This window comes from Odocoileus virginianus, chromosome 17, assembly GCF_023699985.2.
Source record: "Odocoileus virginianus isolate 20LAN1187 ecotype Illinois chromosome 17, Ovbor_1.2, whole genome shotgun sequence".
Classification (NCBI taxonomy): Eukaryota; Metazoa; Chordata; class Mammalia; order Artiodactyla; family Cervidae; genus Odocoileus; species Odocoileus virginianus.
The window spans coordinates 25,088,046-25,107,276 of record NC_069690.1 but is presented as its reverse complement, the minus strand read 5'-3'; the positions used below and the strand labels follow the sequence as shown (position 1 = coordinate 25,107,276).

At 54.9% G+C, this 19,231-nt stretch overlaps 1 protein-coding gene across 3 annotated transcripts in view; it reads left to right on the top strand.

The window, feature by feature from the left end:
* KIF1C (kinesin family member 1C) overlaps window positions 1–19,231 on the top strand; it is a 21,940-nt gene extending 2,709 nt beyond the window's left edge. For 2 of the 3 annotated variants that reach the window (XM_020912954.2, XM_070478941.1), the window contains 20 exons: window positions 132–208; window positions 548–727; window positions 1,344–1,409; window positions 1,799–1,977; window positions 2,068–2,179; window positions 2,564–2,641; window positions 2,789–2,854; window positions 2,946–3,021; window positions 3,545–3,623; window positions 3,828–3,973; window positions 4,943–5,112; window positions 5,271–5,350; window positions 5,479–5,554; window positions 9,645–9,724; window positions 10,468–10,562; window positions 13,898–13,981; window positions 14,367–14,553; window positions 14,698–14,770; window positions 15,827–16,441; window positions 18,005–19,231. In XM_020912954.2, coding sequence (XP_020768613.1) covers window positions 132–208; window positions 548–727; window positions 1,344–1,409; window positions 1,799–1,977; window positions 2,068–2,179; window positions 2,564–2,641; window positions 2,789–2,854; window positions 2,946–3,021; window positions 3,545–3,623; window positions 3,828–3,973; window positions 4,943–5,112; window positions 5,271–5,350; window positions 5,479–5,554; window positions 9,645–9,724; window positions 10,468–10,562; window positions 13,898–13,981; window positions 14,367–14,553; window positions 14,698–14,770; window positions 15,827–16,441; window positions 18,005–18,688 — 3,203 coding nt within the window. In that variant the 3' untranslated portion in view covers window positions 18,689–19,231. The remainder of the gene's footprint in view (window positions 1–131; window positions 209–547; window positions 728–1,343; window positions 1,410–1,798; window positions 1,978–2,067; window positions 2,180–2,563; window positions 2,642–2,788; window positions 2,855–2,945; window positions 3,022–3,544; window positions 3,624–3,827; window positions 3,974–4,942; window positions 5,113–5,270; window positions 5,351–5,478; window positions 5,555–9,644; window positions 9,725–10,467; window positions 10,563–13,897; window positions 13,982–14,366; window positions 14,554–14,697; window positions 14,771–15,826; window positions 16,442–18,004) is intronic. The other variant, XM_020912955.2, reaches the window with a different exon arrangement.

Below are 19,231 nucleotides of genomic sequence, written 5' to 3'. Positions count from 1 at the left end.
GTGGGGAGTGTTAAAGGGGAGAGATGAATTAGGATAGAGGTGGGGAGTGGGATACCTGGATTCTGGGGGCTTGTGGGGAGTGGGCAGAGGTTGGGAGTACCTGACTTTGGCCTTACTTCCTTTGCTCTCAGCCATCATCAATCCCAAACAGAGCAAGGATGCCCCCAAAAGCTTCACTTTCGATTACTCCTACTGGTCACACACTTCGGTGAGGTTGCTGGGCTGGGGAAAGAGCTAAGCAATGAGGGACAGGGGCTTTAGGTCCTGGGGAAGGGGGGCATTGCTAGGAAACTGGACCTCCAGGGGATGGGTTGGGAGGACCAGCACCCGTGGGTGGGGGTAGGTAGGACCCTGTGCCTTTGACTCCGCCTGGGAGGGGGAGGCAGAGTCCCTGGGGAAATGAGGACCAGCAGGAGACCAGATGGGATCTTCTGGGACAGTTAGGACTGTGATGGGGGTGGGGAGCACACAGGACTTTTGGGTACCTGGGTACCAAGGACAAAGTCATTTAGGGTTCCTGCTGTCTCTCTTGCCCCCTTTCACCTAGGCGGAGGACCCCCAGTTTGCATCTCAGCAGCAGGTGTATCGGGACATTGGAGAGGAGATGCTGCTCCATGCCTTTGAAGGCTACAATGTGTGCATCTTTGCCTATGGGCAGACGGGGGCTGGGAAGTCCTACACCATGATGGGGCGGCAGGAGCCAGGGCAGCAGGGCATCGTGCCCCAGGTACTCATGGGGCCTGGCAGGGAAGCCGAGGCGGGAGCATCTTCAGCTGCCTCTAGGGGAGGAAGGCCTAGGTCTCAGGGTGACGGCTCTCTGAGGTCCTCAGAAATAGGGAAGGTGTTGAGGGTTGAGGTTGGCCACAGCCTGGACCTCAGGGCCAAGAAGGCTTAGTGAGAAGAGCCACTGCTTTGGTGGCAGAGAGCGCTGGGTCTGAAGCTTGCTTCTACCACTTTCTGCTGTCTTACCTTGTCTCGGGGAATTATTTGCAAGTGTAGCTCTGCTGTAGACTCATATACCATAGTCAAGGCATTGACCATAGGAAAAACCAGTTGTGGATAGCTGAGAATTGACCCATATTATCCCTGACTGCAGCACTGTGGCCTTGCACATGGGCTCTGGGTTTGCATTTTGGCTCACTGAATACTAGTCTGAGATCCTGGGCAAGCCAACCTCTCAGAGGTGGCTCTCGCTTCTGTAAAATGCGAACGATCCCCTCCCTCCCTTGGGGCTGTGGTGAGGGTTAAACAGGGTCACCGGAGACCTGGCCTGGCCTGGTGCTGGGCTCCACAGGTGTGTTGTGAACAGCAGCGTCTCTGTGCCTCTCTGTGTCTCCCTCCAGCTCTGTGAGGACCTCTTCTCTCGTGTTAGTAAGAACCAGAGTGCTCAGCTATCCTATTCTGTGGAGGTAAGCCCAGGTTTTGGGAGGGGGCTGGCGGTGGTACACAGTGTCCCCTGGGTAGGGAGGAGGCGAGCAGAGTGACTAAGACCAGGGCATCTTTGGAGTCAGGCAGCGTGGGATCTATTCCAGGCTCTGCCAGTTAGTGACCAGCTTTGGGCAAACAATTTCTCTTTCGGCTCCTGAGGATGTTTATCTAAAATGATAATGGTCAGGGGCCCCTCCTAGGGTTATTGGGAGGATCAGATGAGCTTGTACTTGTAAAATGCCTAGCAATGCAGAGTAAACATAGTGAACACTCCGTGTTACCCGTGTTGTATGCAGTGGGAGTCCAGGGTAAGTTTTACACTGGGTATGGTTGTTAGCTTTGTGGTGTTTAGTTTGCTCCTCCCACTCAGGTGAGCTACATGGAGATCTACTGCGAGAGGGTACGAGACCTCTTGAACCCCAAGAGTCGGGGCTCTCTGCGGGTCCGAGAGCACCCCATCCTGGGCCCCTATGTGCAGGACCTGTCTAAACTGGCTGTGACCTCCTACGCTGACATTGCTGACCTCATGGACTGCGGCAATAAGGCGCGGTGAGGCAGGCTGACGGGGTGGAGGGGTAAGGGAGCCGGGGTTAGGAAGATTCGGGGCGGGACCCACTGACTGCTCCCTCCCCCACCCAGGACCGTGGCTGCTACCAACATGAATGAGACCAGCAGCCGTTCCCACGCTGTCTTCACCATTGTCTTCACACAGCGCTGTCACGACCAGCTCACTGGACTGGACTCAGAGAAGGTAGGAACCCGCTCCCGCCTGGTCACAGAGACCGAGATGAGATAAGCCAGGCTTGTGTCCTCCATCCCTGCCCAGGCTTGGTCGAGGGCCTCCTCTGGGCTTCCACGGCCCCCTGCCCTGTGCTTTCTCCATCAGATCAGTGGGATACAACCTCCTGTTTGAGTGTTTGTCCTTCTTACTAGATTTGTCAGGGCAGGGCTGGGAGCCCACTGTGCCTTATCCTGGCACACAGCGGGCATGTGAACATCGTAAACAAATAAGTGAACAAATGGACAAGTAACTAAGCCCTCACTGTCTTATCTATTCCCCCTCCCTCCCCCACTCCTGGCTTTCTCCATCCCCCACTAACTGCCCAGTCACCTCCTGCCTCCTTCCTCTGACCAGGTCAGTAAGATCAGTTTGGTGGACCTTGCTGGCAGCGAGCGGGCCGACTCCTCAGGGGCCCGGGGCATGCGCCTAAAGGTGAGGCACTTGGGCGGGATGGACAGGGCAGTGTTGGGCGCTGAGGGCCGTGGTCTCTGCTTGTAACCTGGGGCTCTGGCTGTGGTGAGGAGGGGCGAAGGGGATCGGAGTGGGAGAAGGCCTCATTCCCCACGTTCCTCTCATCAGGAAGGCGCCAACATCAACAAGTCCCTGACCACTCTGGGGAAGGTGATCTCAGCCCTTGCGGACATGGTGAGAGCTGGATGTGGGAAGAGAAGGGACTCTGGGAAAGTGAACAAAGTGGGTGGCCACCCTGACCCCCCTTCCCCCTTCCGTCCTTCAGCAATCAAAGAAGCGGAAGTCGGATTTTATCCCTTACAGGGACTCTGTGCTCACCTGGCTGCTCAAGGAGAATCTGGGTGAGGGACTCCTCCTCTCTTTCTCTCTCTCTCTCTCTCTCTCTTTCTCTCTCCCTCTCTCCCCCAACCCTGCCACCAGTCCTGCTAACCCCTGTTGATGCATCTGACCAGACCCACTGCCAGCCCTGGGACTTCAAGTCCTCCAGTTGTCCCCTGACTCCCCGCCGGAGCCTGGGGCATCCTTTAGACAGTGTCCTCATGCCGAGATCAAGGCCACACTGTCCCTGCCAAGCCAAGGGCCTCACTGACCTGGGGCTCCCTGTGACCCCTCAGACCCCACAGCCACCTCTGACTTCACCCTCCTCTCCCTGACCTCTGACCATCCCACAGAGGTCTGATGTCCCCACTTTCTCTGACTGTCAGTTTCATGATCAGCTTCACCAACTCTTAGCTTCGCCTTACCTTGAACAGCGACCCTCTCAGACCCCTGCCTGGGCAGTGAGGCCCCCCTGCCCCTGAGACCCAGTCTGACTTTTCTTAGAACTCCGCCCGGCTTAAGTTTTCCTGTGCTCTCCATTCACAGGTGGGAATTCCCGCACAGCAATGATTGCAGCCCTGAGCCCCGCGGACATCAATTATGAAGAGACTCTTAGCACCCTCAGGTGGGGCTCTGGCAGGGCTGGGGTGGGACATGAGAAGTGCCAGGAGCTCAGAGGCTGGTAGCTCAGGAGCCTGTGCATGAGAGAGGCTGACCCTCAACTCTACCCCACTGTGAGGAAACCTGGGAGGGAGAGAGGGCATCAGGCAGCAGACCAAGGTCGCCTGTGTCTGGCCCTCACCTGTCCTGCTCCTCACTTCTCACCCAGGTATGCTGACCGCACCAAGCAGATCCGCTGCAATGCTGTCATCAATGAGGACCCTAACGCCCGGCTGATCCGGGAGCTGCAGGAAGAGGTGGCCCGGCTACGGGAGCTGCTCATGGCTCAAGGGCTCTCTGCCTCGGCCCTGGGAGGTGGGCCTCCGGGAGGAGAGGCTCGGGAGGACCCTGGGCCCACCACTTCCCTCCTGATTTGCCTTTGCCCAGGCCTGGAGCCGGGGAGGGACCACTACCCAGAAAAGCCCGTATGTGCCCCATGACTTAGCTGCAGATGTGAAGAGGTGACAGATCATGCCTTCAGATGTGACAACTGGGCGGGACAGGTCCTCCTGAGGCAGGGCAGGCAGGATTCAGAGGGACCTTGACGGGCTCCTGAAACTACTGAAATGATAGGAGCAGGAGTAAATAGCCATTCATGCATTTGTGACTTACACAGTAAGTCATTAAGAATAGACTGCTGGGCATCTGCTTTGACAGAAATTCTTGTGAAACATTGGGAATTAAATTGATCATAAACTTAATAACAGTCAACTTGGAGTAACTTCTGAAATGTGAGGCTTGGTCTCTCTACCCTGAAATGGCATCTGTATTAGAGAATCTGTGATCCATGTTAACTGTGTCCAGCGTGGGTTCTGCATTCAGTCTTGGGGTCCATCCCTTTGAGGAGTCAGGGTGCTCAGGGGCATGATGGGGAAAATAAGGTTCTTAGGAAGAGAAGGTAGATGCAATGTTGGCTTCTGCACATTTGAAGGGTAGACTTGTGCAAAAAAAAAAACAGTGTAGTCCCTCTCATCCCAGAGGCAGAACTAGAAACAGGTACATTTCAGGTTTCAGCTCAACACAGCAAAGCACTTTCTGATGGTGCAAGTCATCTAACAGTGGAAGGAACTGACTGCCTTGTTTAGTAGTGAGCTCTCCATCACTGGAGAGGAACAAGCAGAGACTCAGTGTCCATTCGTCAAGACTGTAGTAGGAAGGCTTCCCACTTGGTGGGGGTGGACCACACGTCTTCTGTAGTCCTTACAGACTGGTCTGTTGTGAGGTCTCTGTCTCTTGTCAGATGCATCTTTCCTTAGCCTCCTTTTACTTCTTTCTCCCTCCTAGGCCGGAAGGTGGACGAAGGGAGTCCCGAAGGTGCTTTGCCGGCTCTGTCGTCACCCTCTGCCCCAGTTTCGCCATCATCTCCCACAGCTCACAATGGGGAGCTGGAGCCCTCATTCTCCCCTAACGCCGAGCCCCAGATTGGGCCTGAGGAGGCCATGGAGAGACTGCAGGTGGGATGCTGAAGCAGACAGGGGCAGGGCCTGGGGGCCGCTGGGAGTTTTTTCTCCAAAGCCAGGGTCCAGGAGGAGGAAGGTATCCTGGGAGTAGCACGGCCCCCCGGGAGGGCTTGTCCCGGACTGTCCTGATCCATGCCTGTTTGTGCCCCCAGGAGACAGAGAAGATTATTGCTGAGCTGAATGAAACCTGGGAGGAGAAGCTCCGTAAGACGGAGGCCTTGAGGATGGAGAGGTGTGGGGGTGGGGCCCACAGCTGGAGCCTGGGAAGGAGCAGGGTGGGGAGGGGAGGTCAGGCCCTGCCAGGAATGGGTTTGTGGGTCCTGAGGATAAGACCAATATTCACTTCTCTTGTGCCTACAGAGAAGCACTGCTGGCTGAGATGGGGGTGGCTGTCCGAGAAGACGGGGGAACCGTGGGCGTCTTCTCTCCAAAGAAGGTGAGTGAGGGGCCTAATGAGGCGGCCTGGGAGACTCTGGGTGCTGAGAGAAGAGGGTTGGGGTGACAGGGTAGTCAGTTTTAACTCTGCTTCCTGAGGTCTCTGGATTGGCCCTCCATCATCTCTGTCCCCACTCCTGCCACCTGCTGTCTGTGTTATCAGGCCGTCCCTGTCTTCTCCGTCCATCTAGGGACCACAGAAGGATGCCAGGGAAGACCTAGGTATTGACAGACAGAAGCCCACACACGTGTGTGAGTTCATGCATAGCGTGTGTTTCTGGGTTCATAAGAAACTGGTTATGGTGGTTACCCCAGGGGAAGGGAGAGGCTGGGGAGAGTACAGGTTGATTGGGAAAGTGACTTTTCCACGGTGTGCTCTTCTGTATCATTTGGATTTTATATGCTGTGCATGTGACCTACTTTGGGTGGCTCAGTGAAAAAGAATCCACCTGCAACGCAGGAGATGCAGGTTCAATCCCTGGGCCGGGAAGATCCCCTGGAGTAGGCAGTGGCAGCCCACTCCAGGATTCTGGCTTGGGAAACCCCTTGGGCAGAGGAGTATGGCGGGTTACCGTCATGGGATCAAAAAAGAGTCAGATATGACTTAGCAACTAAACAACAACAACCCTGTGCGTGTGATACCTACTCAACAAACAAAACCCCAAACCTAAAACATGAACGTTTTGAAAAGTTAGCTTGGGAAGACAAGACTGTAAAGGAATAGAGGAAGAATGAACACTAAATTGTAAGATGCTGATGGAAAGGCAGCAGAGGGCTTAAAGATGGATGTATCAGTGCCGCCTGGAGACTTGTGGAAACTGGTTTCCTGAAGAAGGTGGTTCGGAAAGTGTAGCCTGATAGATGGATGGGGTGGTGGGAGCAGGGAAAACATGGGGCTGAGCAAATGTGGAATCTTGTCGCCAGAGTGGGACCTGGCACATGCCCCTGGTGTAATCAGAGCTCAGAAAGTCTCTGTGGTGAGGGAGGAAGGAAGGAAGCAGGGCAGGAGTGATGAGGCTCAGTTGGAGGAGGGAGGAGTGATATTCAGACCTTGTAACAACCAGTACAGCACAAGGACCCACCAACCAGAGTGGACTGGGGCCAGCACAGCTGTCCCGGGGCCAGTGTGAGCAGAGCAGGAGCTTCCAGTCCTAGCACTGGAAGGGAGCCATGCCTGTCTGGGGCCTTGGTACCAAGCATAATGGGACTGGGCCCTAAGAGTGACACACCCCTTTCAGGCGGTGGATTATTGGAAGGAGACCCCTCCAAATTTCAGGTGGACAGGGCATCTGGGAGACTGAGCAAGCAGGAACCCCTGAACTAGGATCCAAACAGAGGAGAGGGGTTTGCCTGAGGCTCAGCCCGGGGAGCGAGAGAGCTGTCCGTGGGTGATGGAGAGCGGCCGGCAGGGCTAAGGGGTCAGGTCTGGGGCTAGGTCCCTGGGGTTTTGGGGTCCCCAAGAGGCCTACACTTGGGAGGAGGGGCTGGAAAGAGGCTCTCAGCGTGGCTTGCCCATCCATCACCTTGGGGTGCCGGGTACCCCTGGACCTTCTGCCACAGCTGCAGGGCTGTGGAGAGGTCGGGAGGGATGGACAGACTGACAGGGTTCTCACTGCACAGGATGCCACCTGCTCAAGTCTGGGACCAATGGGAGGGGCTTTTGTTTCATTCTTGTAAAGGTAGCATTCACATGCCGTGAGGTGTATGGCATGAAAAGGAAACCTTCCTTCCCACCCTCAGCTTCCCCTCCCAGAGGCGAGTCCTGTTAGCAGTTTCCACTGTGTTCTAGAGGTGGTCTCTGCGCGTGCAGGCGTGTGTATAGAAAATCAGCCACATACTCAGGCACACTCCTCTCTTTGCAGTCGTAGTGGTTCCATACCTGACATGTTATTTTTTTCACATAACAATGCCTCATAGTTCTGTCTGCTATTGTTTTTTTTCTTCCCCACAGTGTCAGGATATTCTATTGTATAGACATCAAATAATTGTTTTTTTTTAACCAGCTTCCTACTGATGGACATTTAGGTCATTTCCCATTCTCTGATACCATAAACAATGTTATAGAAGATAGTCTAGAAATAGTTTGCGGTCTGTAGAACAAACTCCTAGAAGTGGAGATTTGGGGTCCAACAGTCAGATTTTGATCTGTTTTGCCTCCAGAGATTATTAACCATGCCTACTTAGACTCCCAGAACAACATATCTGAGAGCCCACGTTCATTCACCCTCTTCACCTTTTTCATCTTTGCCAGTCTGATTGATGAAAAAAAAAAAGGTGTCTTAGAGGAGGTAACTTTTGCATTTTCTCCTGGTGGTGAAGATGAACCCATTCTCATGGGTTTAAAAGTCATGTGGATTTCAGAGAGAAAGCTGTTAGACTCACAGAAGAAACAGGTTTAGCGGGGGTGACTCCAGCCTAGGAAAGGTCCAGTGAAGAATTGGGTCTTTGGGGCCAAAGTTCCAGTTTTGTCCTGGGGAGAGCCAGGAACCTTGGGGAAAGCCCCCTCCTTCTGGGACCTCGCCCCAGGCCTAAGTCTTCTTAAGCTGGTGGTCTTCAAACCTGGCTGGGAGCTTCCTTCACGGGGCCAGGTTAGGGGGAGTGGGGAGCAGGACAGAACTGTGGGTCCCCCACCCCCACTTCGACCTGAGCAGCTCTCTGCTTATCTGCTTGATGTGTTAGGCTTCTCGGTAAGGTTTCATGTGAACAAAGGGTTCCTGGGCCGAACAGAGATTGAAAAGCACTGTCCTAAATTGTGTCTCCTCTCCCAGGGGAAAGATTGCTTTCTGCTTCTAGGGCCCATCAGTGTTTGCCGTTCCCAGGCAGGCCAGACACTGCAGGGTCGAGAGGGGCGGGACCATCCTTCCAGAGAAGAGCAGGTGTTGGAGAATGATTGTTGAGGGGCCTGGTGGAGAATCGGACATAGATACTCATCGCACCCACCATGGACATTGCCTTGGGCTTCCCGTTCAGGGGAACTCCCAGAGAAACATGGGGCCTCGACTGCTGGGTGTTTCCCCGTACCCTGTGCTTTCCAGCCTCCCTGCCTTTGTTCAGACCCCTCCTTTCTTCTGCATGTCCACATCCTCTTCATTGTCAGAGAGCAGCTCCCATACTGCCTTTTCCATGAAGTTCCCCTGACTCGCCTGAGCTCCCATTGGTCTTCACTGTACTCATCTTTGTGTATAAGCCCCTTCCAGGATACAGTAGGATAAATGAATGAATAAGCTAAGTGAGGGCATGAGAAGTTCAGAAAGTCTACTATGAGACGTGCATTTCTCACTTGTGAGGTGTTTCCACGCCCAATCTTATCTCCCCATGTTGACTCTGTTTTCCTGACTGATGGGACAGCAGCATTTGGGTTTGACTCATCTCTGTGTCCTGCCTGGCGCCTCAGTAGGGTCTTGCACTTAGAAGGGCCACAGTAACTCCTTGGAGAACAAGCAGGGCATCTTGTGTTCAGGTGGAAGGCTTAGAAAAGCTTCATGGAAGAAGTGGCATTTGAGACAGACTGAGAGGGATGGGAAATGAATGATTTTGATGGCTGGGGGTGGGGCGGGGAGGGAAGCTGTTCCAGGCAGGAGGAGAGGCAGGGATGTAGGAGCTCTACTTCAGGAGTGAGGACTCAGAGTCCAGTGGGTAGGAGCTGGGAAGGGGAGAGGACACCCTGGAAAGGGGCTTGGGCTAAGTGAGCTGGGCCCTGTCGTGGAGGAGGCCCAGAGGTACAGGCTGCAAAAGCAGACTTGAGTCAGGTGGGCTTGAGGTGTGGGCAGGAGAAGTCTGAGCAGTCCTTTCTCATTACCTCCCTTCCCACCCCAACAAATGGCAAGATGTATTTTGAAGGAGGAAATGATGAGTCTGGGGCCAGAGGGAAAGCAGGACAAGGGCAGGTAGCTGCCAAGGTTTCCTGCAGGGAGACTGGTGGGGCCTGGGGAGCAGCTAGAAGGGTGGGGGTGTCTTGTGTGTGAGGAGAGGGTAGGGTGGGTCAGATGAGTGGCAGCAGGAGCTGGGAGAGCTCACCTGCAGAGATGTTTGCCAGAGTGCTTCCCTCCCTCCTGACGGCCTTCTGCTGACTGCTGCCCCCTCCCCCTCAGACTCCGCACCTGGTGAACCTGAATGAAGACCCCCTGATGTCCGAGTGTCTGCTCTACCACATCAAAGATGGCGTCACCAGGTAGCCTTTGCTCTGGGCCTGTGGGGCGGTCTCTCTTTTTGGAGGTTGGTTGCAGAGGGACCTGCCTTTCCTAGTGACCTCATGGGGACCTTCTGGGTCTCAGGTCAGCTCTTCTGCACCCCTGCTAGCTCTCTGGGCTTCCTGAGAACCAGCTGAGCCTACCTTTGGTGGGCGTGACACACCTCCTGGGACCAAATAAACCCAGCGCTGGCGCGGCTGGGTCCTGATCTCCTGGAGCAGAGAGCGGGTGGGAACTTGACCACCACGTTTGCTGTTGAGGGACAGTGCCCACGTGGCAGGTGGCTTCACTGGCTAATGCTAATGAACCTCCAGGTCTCAGAGCCTCCGAGGTCACCTCCTGGAGGTAAATGGGTGGGAGTGTTCCTTCCTCTTCCACCACAGGCTGTTCTGCTGTCCTTGGTGATCATCATGGGAAGGATATGGGAACCGAGACTGAGAGCATCCACCCCACTGCAGGTTCCCTTCCCCCTTTGCTACATAACAGTACATAACAGATGTGGGCTTGGAGCCAGGCAGATCTGAGCTCATACCCCAGTTTCACCTGTGCTGCACTGCCTGATTTTGGGCAAGTTACTTATCTCTCTGAGCCTCAGCTTCCTCATCTGCAAAATGGGAATAATTATACTTGGTTGATTGAGTCAGATGAACATGTTGTTTCAGAAGGGGCTTGGCATATGTATGACTGACACATGCTCAGAAAATGTCGGCCGTTGCTTCCCCAGGGTTGGCCAGGTCGATGTGGACATCAAGCTGACTGGGCAGTTTATCCGGGAGCAACACTGCCTGTTCCGGAGCATCCCTCAGTCAGACGGAGAAGGTAATGGCTGAGGGGGTTGGCTCAGAATGTCTGGCTGAGGTAACGGCCAGACAAGGAGAGAGAGTGCTACCTCATGCTGGATGCCGAGGCCTAGGTCGGGCCCTGGGAATGTGGCCATGTGAGAAGGACGTGGCCATGTGAGAAGGACGTGTCCACCCTGAGAGGGGCTTCAAGCTCCTGGTCAGCTGTGGGGGCCTTGCTGTCTGCACCCACCCTCAGGGTGCAGAGTGTTAACAAGGGGCAGGGGTGGTGAAGGTCCCCAAGGCAGAAACAGGAGACTGTGGCTCCAGAGAGTGAGATTTTGGGGAAGAGGAAATCCAGCCCTCTTGCTTGATTTTTTTAGCCTCGAATAGCACCTTGGTTATTTTTTATGAAAACTTGTACTTTTTCAGTGGGATATCTGAATTTATCTCTGAAAACCTGCTTACCTGTCCAGCTATGAATGTAAAAGTTCTAGGCAGTTATTTGACATGTGTATCCTTTTGGCTCTTAAAACTTTCAGAGGTTTTTAGCTGTTTCTGGCCACAGCAGCAAAAGCTTTCAGGAATCACGAGCCCTCAGGTAGTCGTGTGTCTGACAGGTGGTACCACAATGCTCATGGTGAAATACCACTTAGGGTGTGTTCTGAGGTCACGTTTTATTCTGGTTCAGTCTTTTTTTTTTTAATGAAGTGATTTGTGTTCAGCTGGGCCCAAGTGAAGTGGAACTCTGGAAAGCGAGTTGGGCAGGGAGGCTGACCGTGTCACACCTGAGTCCTTGGTGTCCATGCTGTGTCATACCTGAGCTGTCTGTCACCTTGAACTGGTGCTGTGTGCCTCAGTGCGGGGTGGGGGGATGGGAGACGGGCATATCAGAGTGTGTTTTAAAATAAGAAAACACACTTTCTCGCGGCCTGCAGCTCAGGTTGAACACCTGCCAGGTGGCTTCCATTCCAGTTCAGGGTCAGTGGATTATCACCTGGTTCGGGTCCCCAGTGGCAGAACACGCTTCCGGCATTGTGAGCTGTGAACTGTTAAATCAGTTCAGCCCAGTGAGTGAGTGCCGAGTTCCTGTTCTGCGGTTCCCTCAAGCTGTGTTCTAGGGTGATACCGAAACCACAGAAGGCCCTTGGAGCCAACCCACCCTTGAGGGGGAGCTCAGAGTGTGTGTGGGAAGAAGACAGGCACACATTGGTTATGTCACAGTGAAAACAGCAGCTGTTCTGTGCCCTAAAGGCGTTGTTCAGTCGCTCGGTCATGTCTGATTCTTGGCAACACCATGGACTTTAGGCCATCAGGCTCCTCTGTCCATGGGATTTCCCAGACCAGAATACTGGAGTGGGTGGCCATGTCCTTCTCCAAGGGACCCTCCCAACCCAGGGATCAAACCTGAGTCTCTTGCTTGGCAGGCAGATTCTACCACTGAGCCACCTGGGAAGCCCTCCCCAAAGATGGGGGCTGTGTAAAGGGTTAGTCTCTTTGGGCCTTCCCTCTTAACAGCAGACTTAAGACCAAAGACAGGCTGAGAAGAGCAGGCCGCAGGGATGCGGTTTTGAGCGTGGAAGAATAGCTGTTACTACTGTGCACGTTGTGTTGTCTCACCCAGCTCGCAGGTGAGGGAGCTGAGGCTCCTGGGGTTGGGGGACTTGCCCAGGACCACACAGCTAGCCTCCCTGGTGGCTCAGATGGTGAAGAGTCTGCCTGCAGTGCAGGAAACCCGGGTTCAATCCCTGGGTCGGGGAGATGCCCTGGAGGAGGGGATAGCAGCCCACTCCAGTATTCTTACCTGGAGAGTTCCATGCACAGAGGAGCCTGGTGGGCTGTAGCACACAGCGTTGCAAAAGAGTCAGACACAACTGAGCGTGTCACACACAGCTAGCAGGTGGGAGAACTGGGTTGGGATGCAGCATGGCTGGCTCTAGGGCCAGAGCTGTGAGTCCTGGCTGCCTCAGTTCAGATGTCTGTGGGTTCACCTGGGTGTTCTCCTGGCCCCATTTCCTTCCATTACAACTATCACCGCCCAACCCTGACTTTAGATGATTTGCTCACTTACTTGTTTATCGTCTTACCAAGTAGAAGTGATGTCTGTATGAGAAGCAATTATGTTTTTTATTTCCTGTATTTCCAGGACCTAAAATAGTGCCTGGTGTATTATAGGGCCCAGTATATTTGTGGAATGGATGGATAAATTTGGGGCGTGGTGGGAAATAAGGACAAAATAGCCAGCTCATGGCCTTACAGTTATCTCATCCTCTCCTCTGCCACCACCTTCCATTGCTGGGCTTGGACACAAATGATGTTTTTTGTTTTTTTTTTTACAAATGATGTTTTATTCCATCTGTCTGCCATCTTCTCCATTTCTGCCCCTTATCTGAGTTTCCCTTCGAGCATCAACTCAAAAGTTAGCACTTTCCCATGATCATTTCCAGTCCTCTGCCCCTAAGCCAAGTTCCTCTTTGCTATTTTTGTTCTCCCGCAGTACCCATAGGCTTGTCTTTGCCTTACGTTACCATTTGTTCTGGTTTCTCTATTCCTTGTAACATAAATAACTCATTTTCGTGCATCACTGTTTGAGCCTTTCAGCCACTCTGTATGGAAAGACTTTGTTATCCCATTGTATAGCTCTGAGAGATTAGGTGACTTGCTCAGTGTCCCTCCACTAAGGAGTCACAGAGTCTGGGTTTTGGAAATTCGGGGCCCCCTGAGCATGAGGCACTTGTCCTTGAAGACAGGGAGCTGCCTCAGGCATCTTTGTGTCCCACAGGAGGAAGGTTCTGTGATTTGTACAAGGAGCATCTTGATGACTGTGGCTTGGGTTGACTTTACTCTCATCTCATGAAGATAGGGATCTGTGGACTGTGGCTTGAGAGGATTAGTCAGGTAGCAATTTGCAAGCTGCATCAGACAGAAGTGGGGCTAGGAGCCTGCTGGAGGTATCCAGACCTGGCTAGGCACAGTGTTGTTTGAGAAGGAGGGGAGTGAGATGTCGTCTGGATGGCAGGAATGACAGACAGGGCCCACCGACCAGTTGGACCTGAGAGACCACGTCCTCTGAGAGTTCCAGGCTTGCTAAGCCACTGCTGGAGAGGCTGGTGGAGGGTGAACAGGCAGCACCCACCGCCCCCCCCTCCACCACCGCCGAGGCTCGTGGGAGCTGCAGCTGGGGCTCTAACCCTCCTTCTGCTCTTCCTTTCCCATGCTGCCTGCCACCAGAGGGGCCATGGCACCCCCAACAGGTACTGGAGGGTGGAACTGGGGTGCATGTGTGTTTCGGGGGGGAATGCAGGGTGGGAGTCTGTGACCTTACCCCTCTTCCCTTGGAGTCTGATCCCTCCTTCTCCTCTCTCCCTGCCTCAGTGGTGGTCACCCTGGAACCCTGCGAAGGAGCTGAGACCTATGTCAATGGGAAACTTGTGACTGAGCCCGTGGTGCTGAAGTCAGGTAGAGGAGGGTGTAGTGAGGGGTCTAGCTGTGTAAGGAAGAACTTCGTGGGTGAATCCTGGGCAGGACTCAGAAATAAATAGGAGACAGTGTGGGATATGAAGATCGACTGGGAAGGGGAGAGGAGCCAGAGTTTGGTTTGTCTTGCTGCCTCAGGGCAAGAGGAAGAGGATTCCCAGCTCCTGACTTCTTGTGACTCTCAGGGACAGGGCAGTTCCCAGGGTCAACTGGGGGAGCCTTGGCTCTGACCACCCTGGACTTGGGGTGAAGGGAGAGATGATGTATGGGCTCCTTTGATTGGTGGGCAAGGCCCCTTACACCTAGGGCGTGAGGAAGGGGTACTGCTCTGGGGAGTGAGCCCACATCTCCATCCTCCCTCCTCCAGGGAATAGGATCGTGATGGGCAAGAACCACGTGTTCCGCTTCAATCACCCAGAGCAGGCACGGCTGGAGCGGGAACGAGGGGTCCCCCCTCCCCCAGGACCGCCCTCCGAGCCTGTTGACTGGAACTTTGCCCAGAAGGAACTACTGGAGCAGCAAGGCATCGACATCAAGCTGGAGATGGAGAAGAGGTGCGTGGGGAGAGTGATCAGGCCCCAGGCCCTCCTGGCCATCCTGCCCAGGCCCCCAGCCCCCAGCATCTTCCTGTTGTTAGATGCCCCATTGAGGTGGCTCCAGAACCTCACAGCTTTGCCTCCCCTCCCACCCAAATCCAGGCTTCAGGATCTGGAGAACCAGTACAGAAAGGAAAAGGAAGAGGCTGACCTTCTTCTGGAGCAGCAGCGGCTGGTGAGGGGCTGGCGGGGGCATGACGGGAAGGCGAGGGTTGGGGGGTGTGGAGTGCAGACAGGCGGGTGGGAGTTGGGCTGGCAGCACTTCAGCCTGATTCCCACTGAGTCAGAGTAGGGAGTGGCTCTGGGCTGGGGGTAGAGGTGGCGTCTAGGAGGAGACAGGAGAGAAATGTAACCCAGGGAAGAACCCATACATCCCAGGAGCGAGGGGTCCTCCCAGGTGACTGGGGCTTCCTGGACTCTTGCTGATCCTGGGCCTCTTGTATGATTTTTACCACCTGTGCTGTTACTTCCCTGGTGGCTTAGTGGTAAAGAATCCGTCTGTAGTGCAGGAAACGCAGAAGCCTCAGGTTCGATCCCTGGGTGGGGATGATCCCTAGAGGATCTTGACAACACACTCCGGTATTATTGCCGGGAAAATCTTGTGGACAGAGGAGCTGGTGGGCTACAGTCCATGGAGTTGCAAAAAGTCAAACGTGAGTGAAGCAACTGAGCATGCACCCACGAGCTGTTTAAGATTATTCTTTGAGTAGACTTGCATTTATTTTTACTTTTTAAAATATGTATTTATTTGACTGCACTGGGTCTTCGTTGTGTCACGTGGGACCTTTTGTTGCAGTGCACAGTTTCTCTAGTTGTGGTGAATGGGCTTAATTGACCCATGGCATGTGGGTTCTTAGTTGCCCAACCAAGGGTAGAACCCGTGTCCCCTGCATTGCACGGAGGATTCTTAACCACTGGAGCAACAAGAAAGTCCCTTGGACTTGAGTTTTAAATCTTTAATCTCGTCCTGAGTGATACATACATGAAACCCACACTTGGCATGTCTGCAGCTTATTAGCTGTACTCGCTTCCTCTGTTCCAGCCACCACACCACACACTCCAAGTATGGTGATCCTCAGAAGGTACCTGTAGGGAGGTGCAGACAAGCAGAGATCGAGCCCTGTGCCCCACACTGCACAGTTCTAACCACCACGTTTCCAGGTGCTGGGATGCACGGCCCTGAGGTGTCCTTAGCCATCTCCCCACCTGTCTCCTTTCTCTCTGGCCCCAGTACGCGGACTCTGACAGTGGGGATGACTCCGACAAGCGCTCCTGCGAAGAGAGCTGGCGGCTCATCTCATCCCTGCGCGAGCAGCTGCCCCCCACCACGGTCCAGACCATCGTCAAGCGCTGTGGCCTACCCAGCAGCGGCAAGCGCAGGGCCCCCCGCAGGGTGTACCAGATCCCCCAGCGGAGGCGGCTGCAGGGCAAAGACCCCCGCTGGGCCACCATGGCCGACCTGAAGATGCAGGCTGTGAAGGAGATCTGCTATGAAGTGGCCCTGGCTGACTTCCGCCATGGGCGGGCTGAGATCGAGGCCCTGGCCGCCCTCAAGATGCGGGAGCTCTGCCGCACATATGGCAAGCCCGAGGGGCCCGGGGACGCCTGGAGGGCCGTGGCCCGGGATGTCTGGGACACGGTGGGCGAGGAAGAAGGTGGTGGAGGTGGAGGTGGCGGCAGTGAGGAGGGAGCCCGCGGCGCGGAGGTGGAGGACCTGCGGGCTCACATTGACAAGCTGACGGGGATCCTGCAGGAGGTGAAGCTGCAGAACAGCACCAAGGACCGCGAGCTGCAGGCCCTGCGGGACCGCATGCTTCGCATGGAGAGGGTCATCCCCCTGGCCCAGGTAGGCCAGCCTGCCCGCCTCTCCCCGCTGTCCTCCCTGCCCACTGTCCTCCCCTGTGAGAACCGGAACTCCCACCGCAGAGTCCAGCCTCCTTTCTCCTCTGCCTTTAAAAGGCTCTTATCAACGTTTAACATAGCTCTTCTGAGCGTAGTTTGTGAATCACCTGCTTCACAACCACCAGGGCCCTAGCTGAAAATGCAGATTCCTGGGTTTTGCCTCAGACCCACTGAAGCAGCATCTTTGGGTGTTAGAAATGAATCTGCATTTATAACAAGTGGCCGGGTAGTTCTGAAGAGCAGTAGAGTATGAGAAACACTGATACAAAGGGTACAGTCCCTTACGTTACCACTCAGTGGCTGTTCACATACTGTTCACTCTTAGAACCACCCCTCTCCTGGGTGACCCTCGACTCTGGTGGCCACTGTACTGAGCACTTATGTGTCACTGTGTAAATCTTCACAGCGGCCCCGTGAGCCATAGTGTTACCACCTACCCTGGTTTTGCATGTATTCACTCAACAAGCGTTGAGTGTTTGTTGTGTGCCAGGCATCATGCTAGCTATAGGGGTTACTCACAACAGACAGAGTTTCGGCTGTGTTCCCACTTGCCTGCTGAAGGGGGATGACAGGCAGCTGAATCATGATGACAGTCATGCTTGTCGAAGGCTTACAACTCCACATGCAACCCTTACCCCTGTCTCCTCGCTCTCCTCTCCAAATGCTTGGGTCCTTGCCATTCATTGAACTCCTGGCCTCAAAGCCTTTGTGCCTGCTGTTCCCTCTGCCTAGAATGCCTTTCCTCACAGACCATATAGCTCACCCCTCACTTCCTTCAGGAGGTGTTCACTAAAATGATAACGTTTCAGTGAACCTCTTCCTGTTCTTTCATTGCCACTACTCCCACCCTGGCCTCCTGTCTCCTCTCCTTGTTCTGGTCTTTTCCATGTGAATATATATTTTTGTATTTATATAAAATCTATAACATGGTACTCTATATACTATATAATATAAATAACATATATTAAATAACTTTAATACATACATTCAGCTTTTTACGGAAGTATAGCATACATACCATGTTATATATTTGTCTCATTTATTTGTCAGTTGTGTCAGTGCACTGAAGTGACGGCAGGTGTTTTTCTTTCCTTCTTACTGGCCACTGTATCCTGGGGCATGTCGTTGACTCAGCAGTATTTGCTGAGCGTCTCTAGGTGAGGCTTGTGGAGTTTCCCATGTAGCTTTACAGCAGCCCTGTGTCATAGGTACTGTCACTGTTGACGTCATCTTGCATGTGAGGACAGAGGCATAGAGGTTACAAGCCAACGACGCAGACGCAGACCCACAGCTCGGAGGTGGCCGACCTGGACTGGGCCTGACCACCCGGCTCTGTGTCTGGGCTCCTAAACCAGTGTCCCTCCAGCTTCCTCAACCCCAGCCCCCTCTCAGGACCCTGGATATCCACCCGCTCCAGGACCTTCCCACATGTCCTCCTGAACCTGTATGTCCTCAGGAGGCCACTCTCCTCATGCCCCACCTTTCCTCTCACCCCTCCCCCTCCCAGGATCACGAGGATGAGAATGAAGAAGCTGGTGAGACCACGTGGGCCCAGCCCCAAGGGTCTGAGGCAGTGGAGGAGGAAGCCTCCAGTGACCGAGCGCCCCCCGCCCGGCCCTCCTCGCCACCCCTGTCGAGCTGGGAGCGGGTATCAAGGCTGATGGAAGAGGACCCTGCCTTCCGTCGGGGCCGCCTCCGCTGGCTCAAGCAGGAGCAGCTGCGGCTGCAGGGACTGCAGGGCTCCGGGGGCCGGGGCGGGGGGCTGCGCAGACCCCCCGCCCGCTTTGTGCCCCCTCATGACTGCAAACTGCGCTTCCCCTTCAAGAGCAACCCCCAGCACCGAGAGTCCTGGCCGGGGGCGGGGGCCGGGGAGTCCCCAGCACCACCCCAGCCCCCCGAGGAGCTCACCCCACCTCCGGCCACCCCTGCGCGAAGGCCCCCAAGTCCCCGCAGGTCCCACCGTCCCCGCAGGAACTCCCTGGACGGAGGGGGCCGGTCCCGGGGAGGGGGTTCTGCACAGCCCGAACCCCAGCACTTCCAGCCCAAAAAGCACAACTATTATCCCCAGCAGCCCCAGCCATACCCAGCCCAGCGGCCCCCGGGGCCCCGCTACCCCCCATACACTACACCCCCGAGGATGAGACGGCAGCGCTCAGCCCCTGACCTCAAGGAGAGCGGGGCGGCCGTGTGAGCCCCGCATCCTGGGTAGAGAGGGCCTGGTGGGGCCCCTCGCTGGCAGGATCACTGCTCCCCCAGAGGCAGGGAGGCCCTGGAAAAGAGAGAGAAGGTCCGAGTAGGTGATAGAAGATGTAGGGGTGACTGGGCCGGAGGCTGAGGAAGGACAAGGGCACGGAGCTGCCGGGAGCGAACCAAAGTGAAGGAGAGCGATGGGAAGCTGCCTCGGGCCCCTCCCCTTGCTGGGGAGGTCCCACAAACGCTGCTAGGGTGGGTGGGGGGCTGGGGTGCTGCGTAGTCAGTGTTTGACTTTCTTTTCAAGTCGGGGCAGAAGGAGAGAACCTAGAGGGAAGTGAGGTCTCCCTGTCCTGGCCCCTGTCTGTCTTGTCTGTCTGTCTGTGGTGGGTTTCTGTTTCCAGGGAGGTGTGGTGGGATCATAAGTCATTCCCCTCCCCCTTCCAGGCCTCCTGCTATACTTGGGGAAACCTGTCTGGTTTCTGGTTTGGCTCGGGTCCCGTGAGGATGTGGGACCCTTCAATAAAAGCTAGCAAACAGAGGA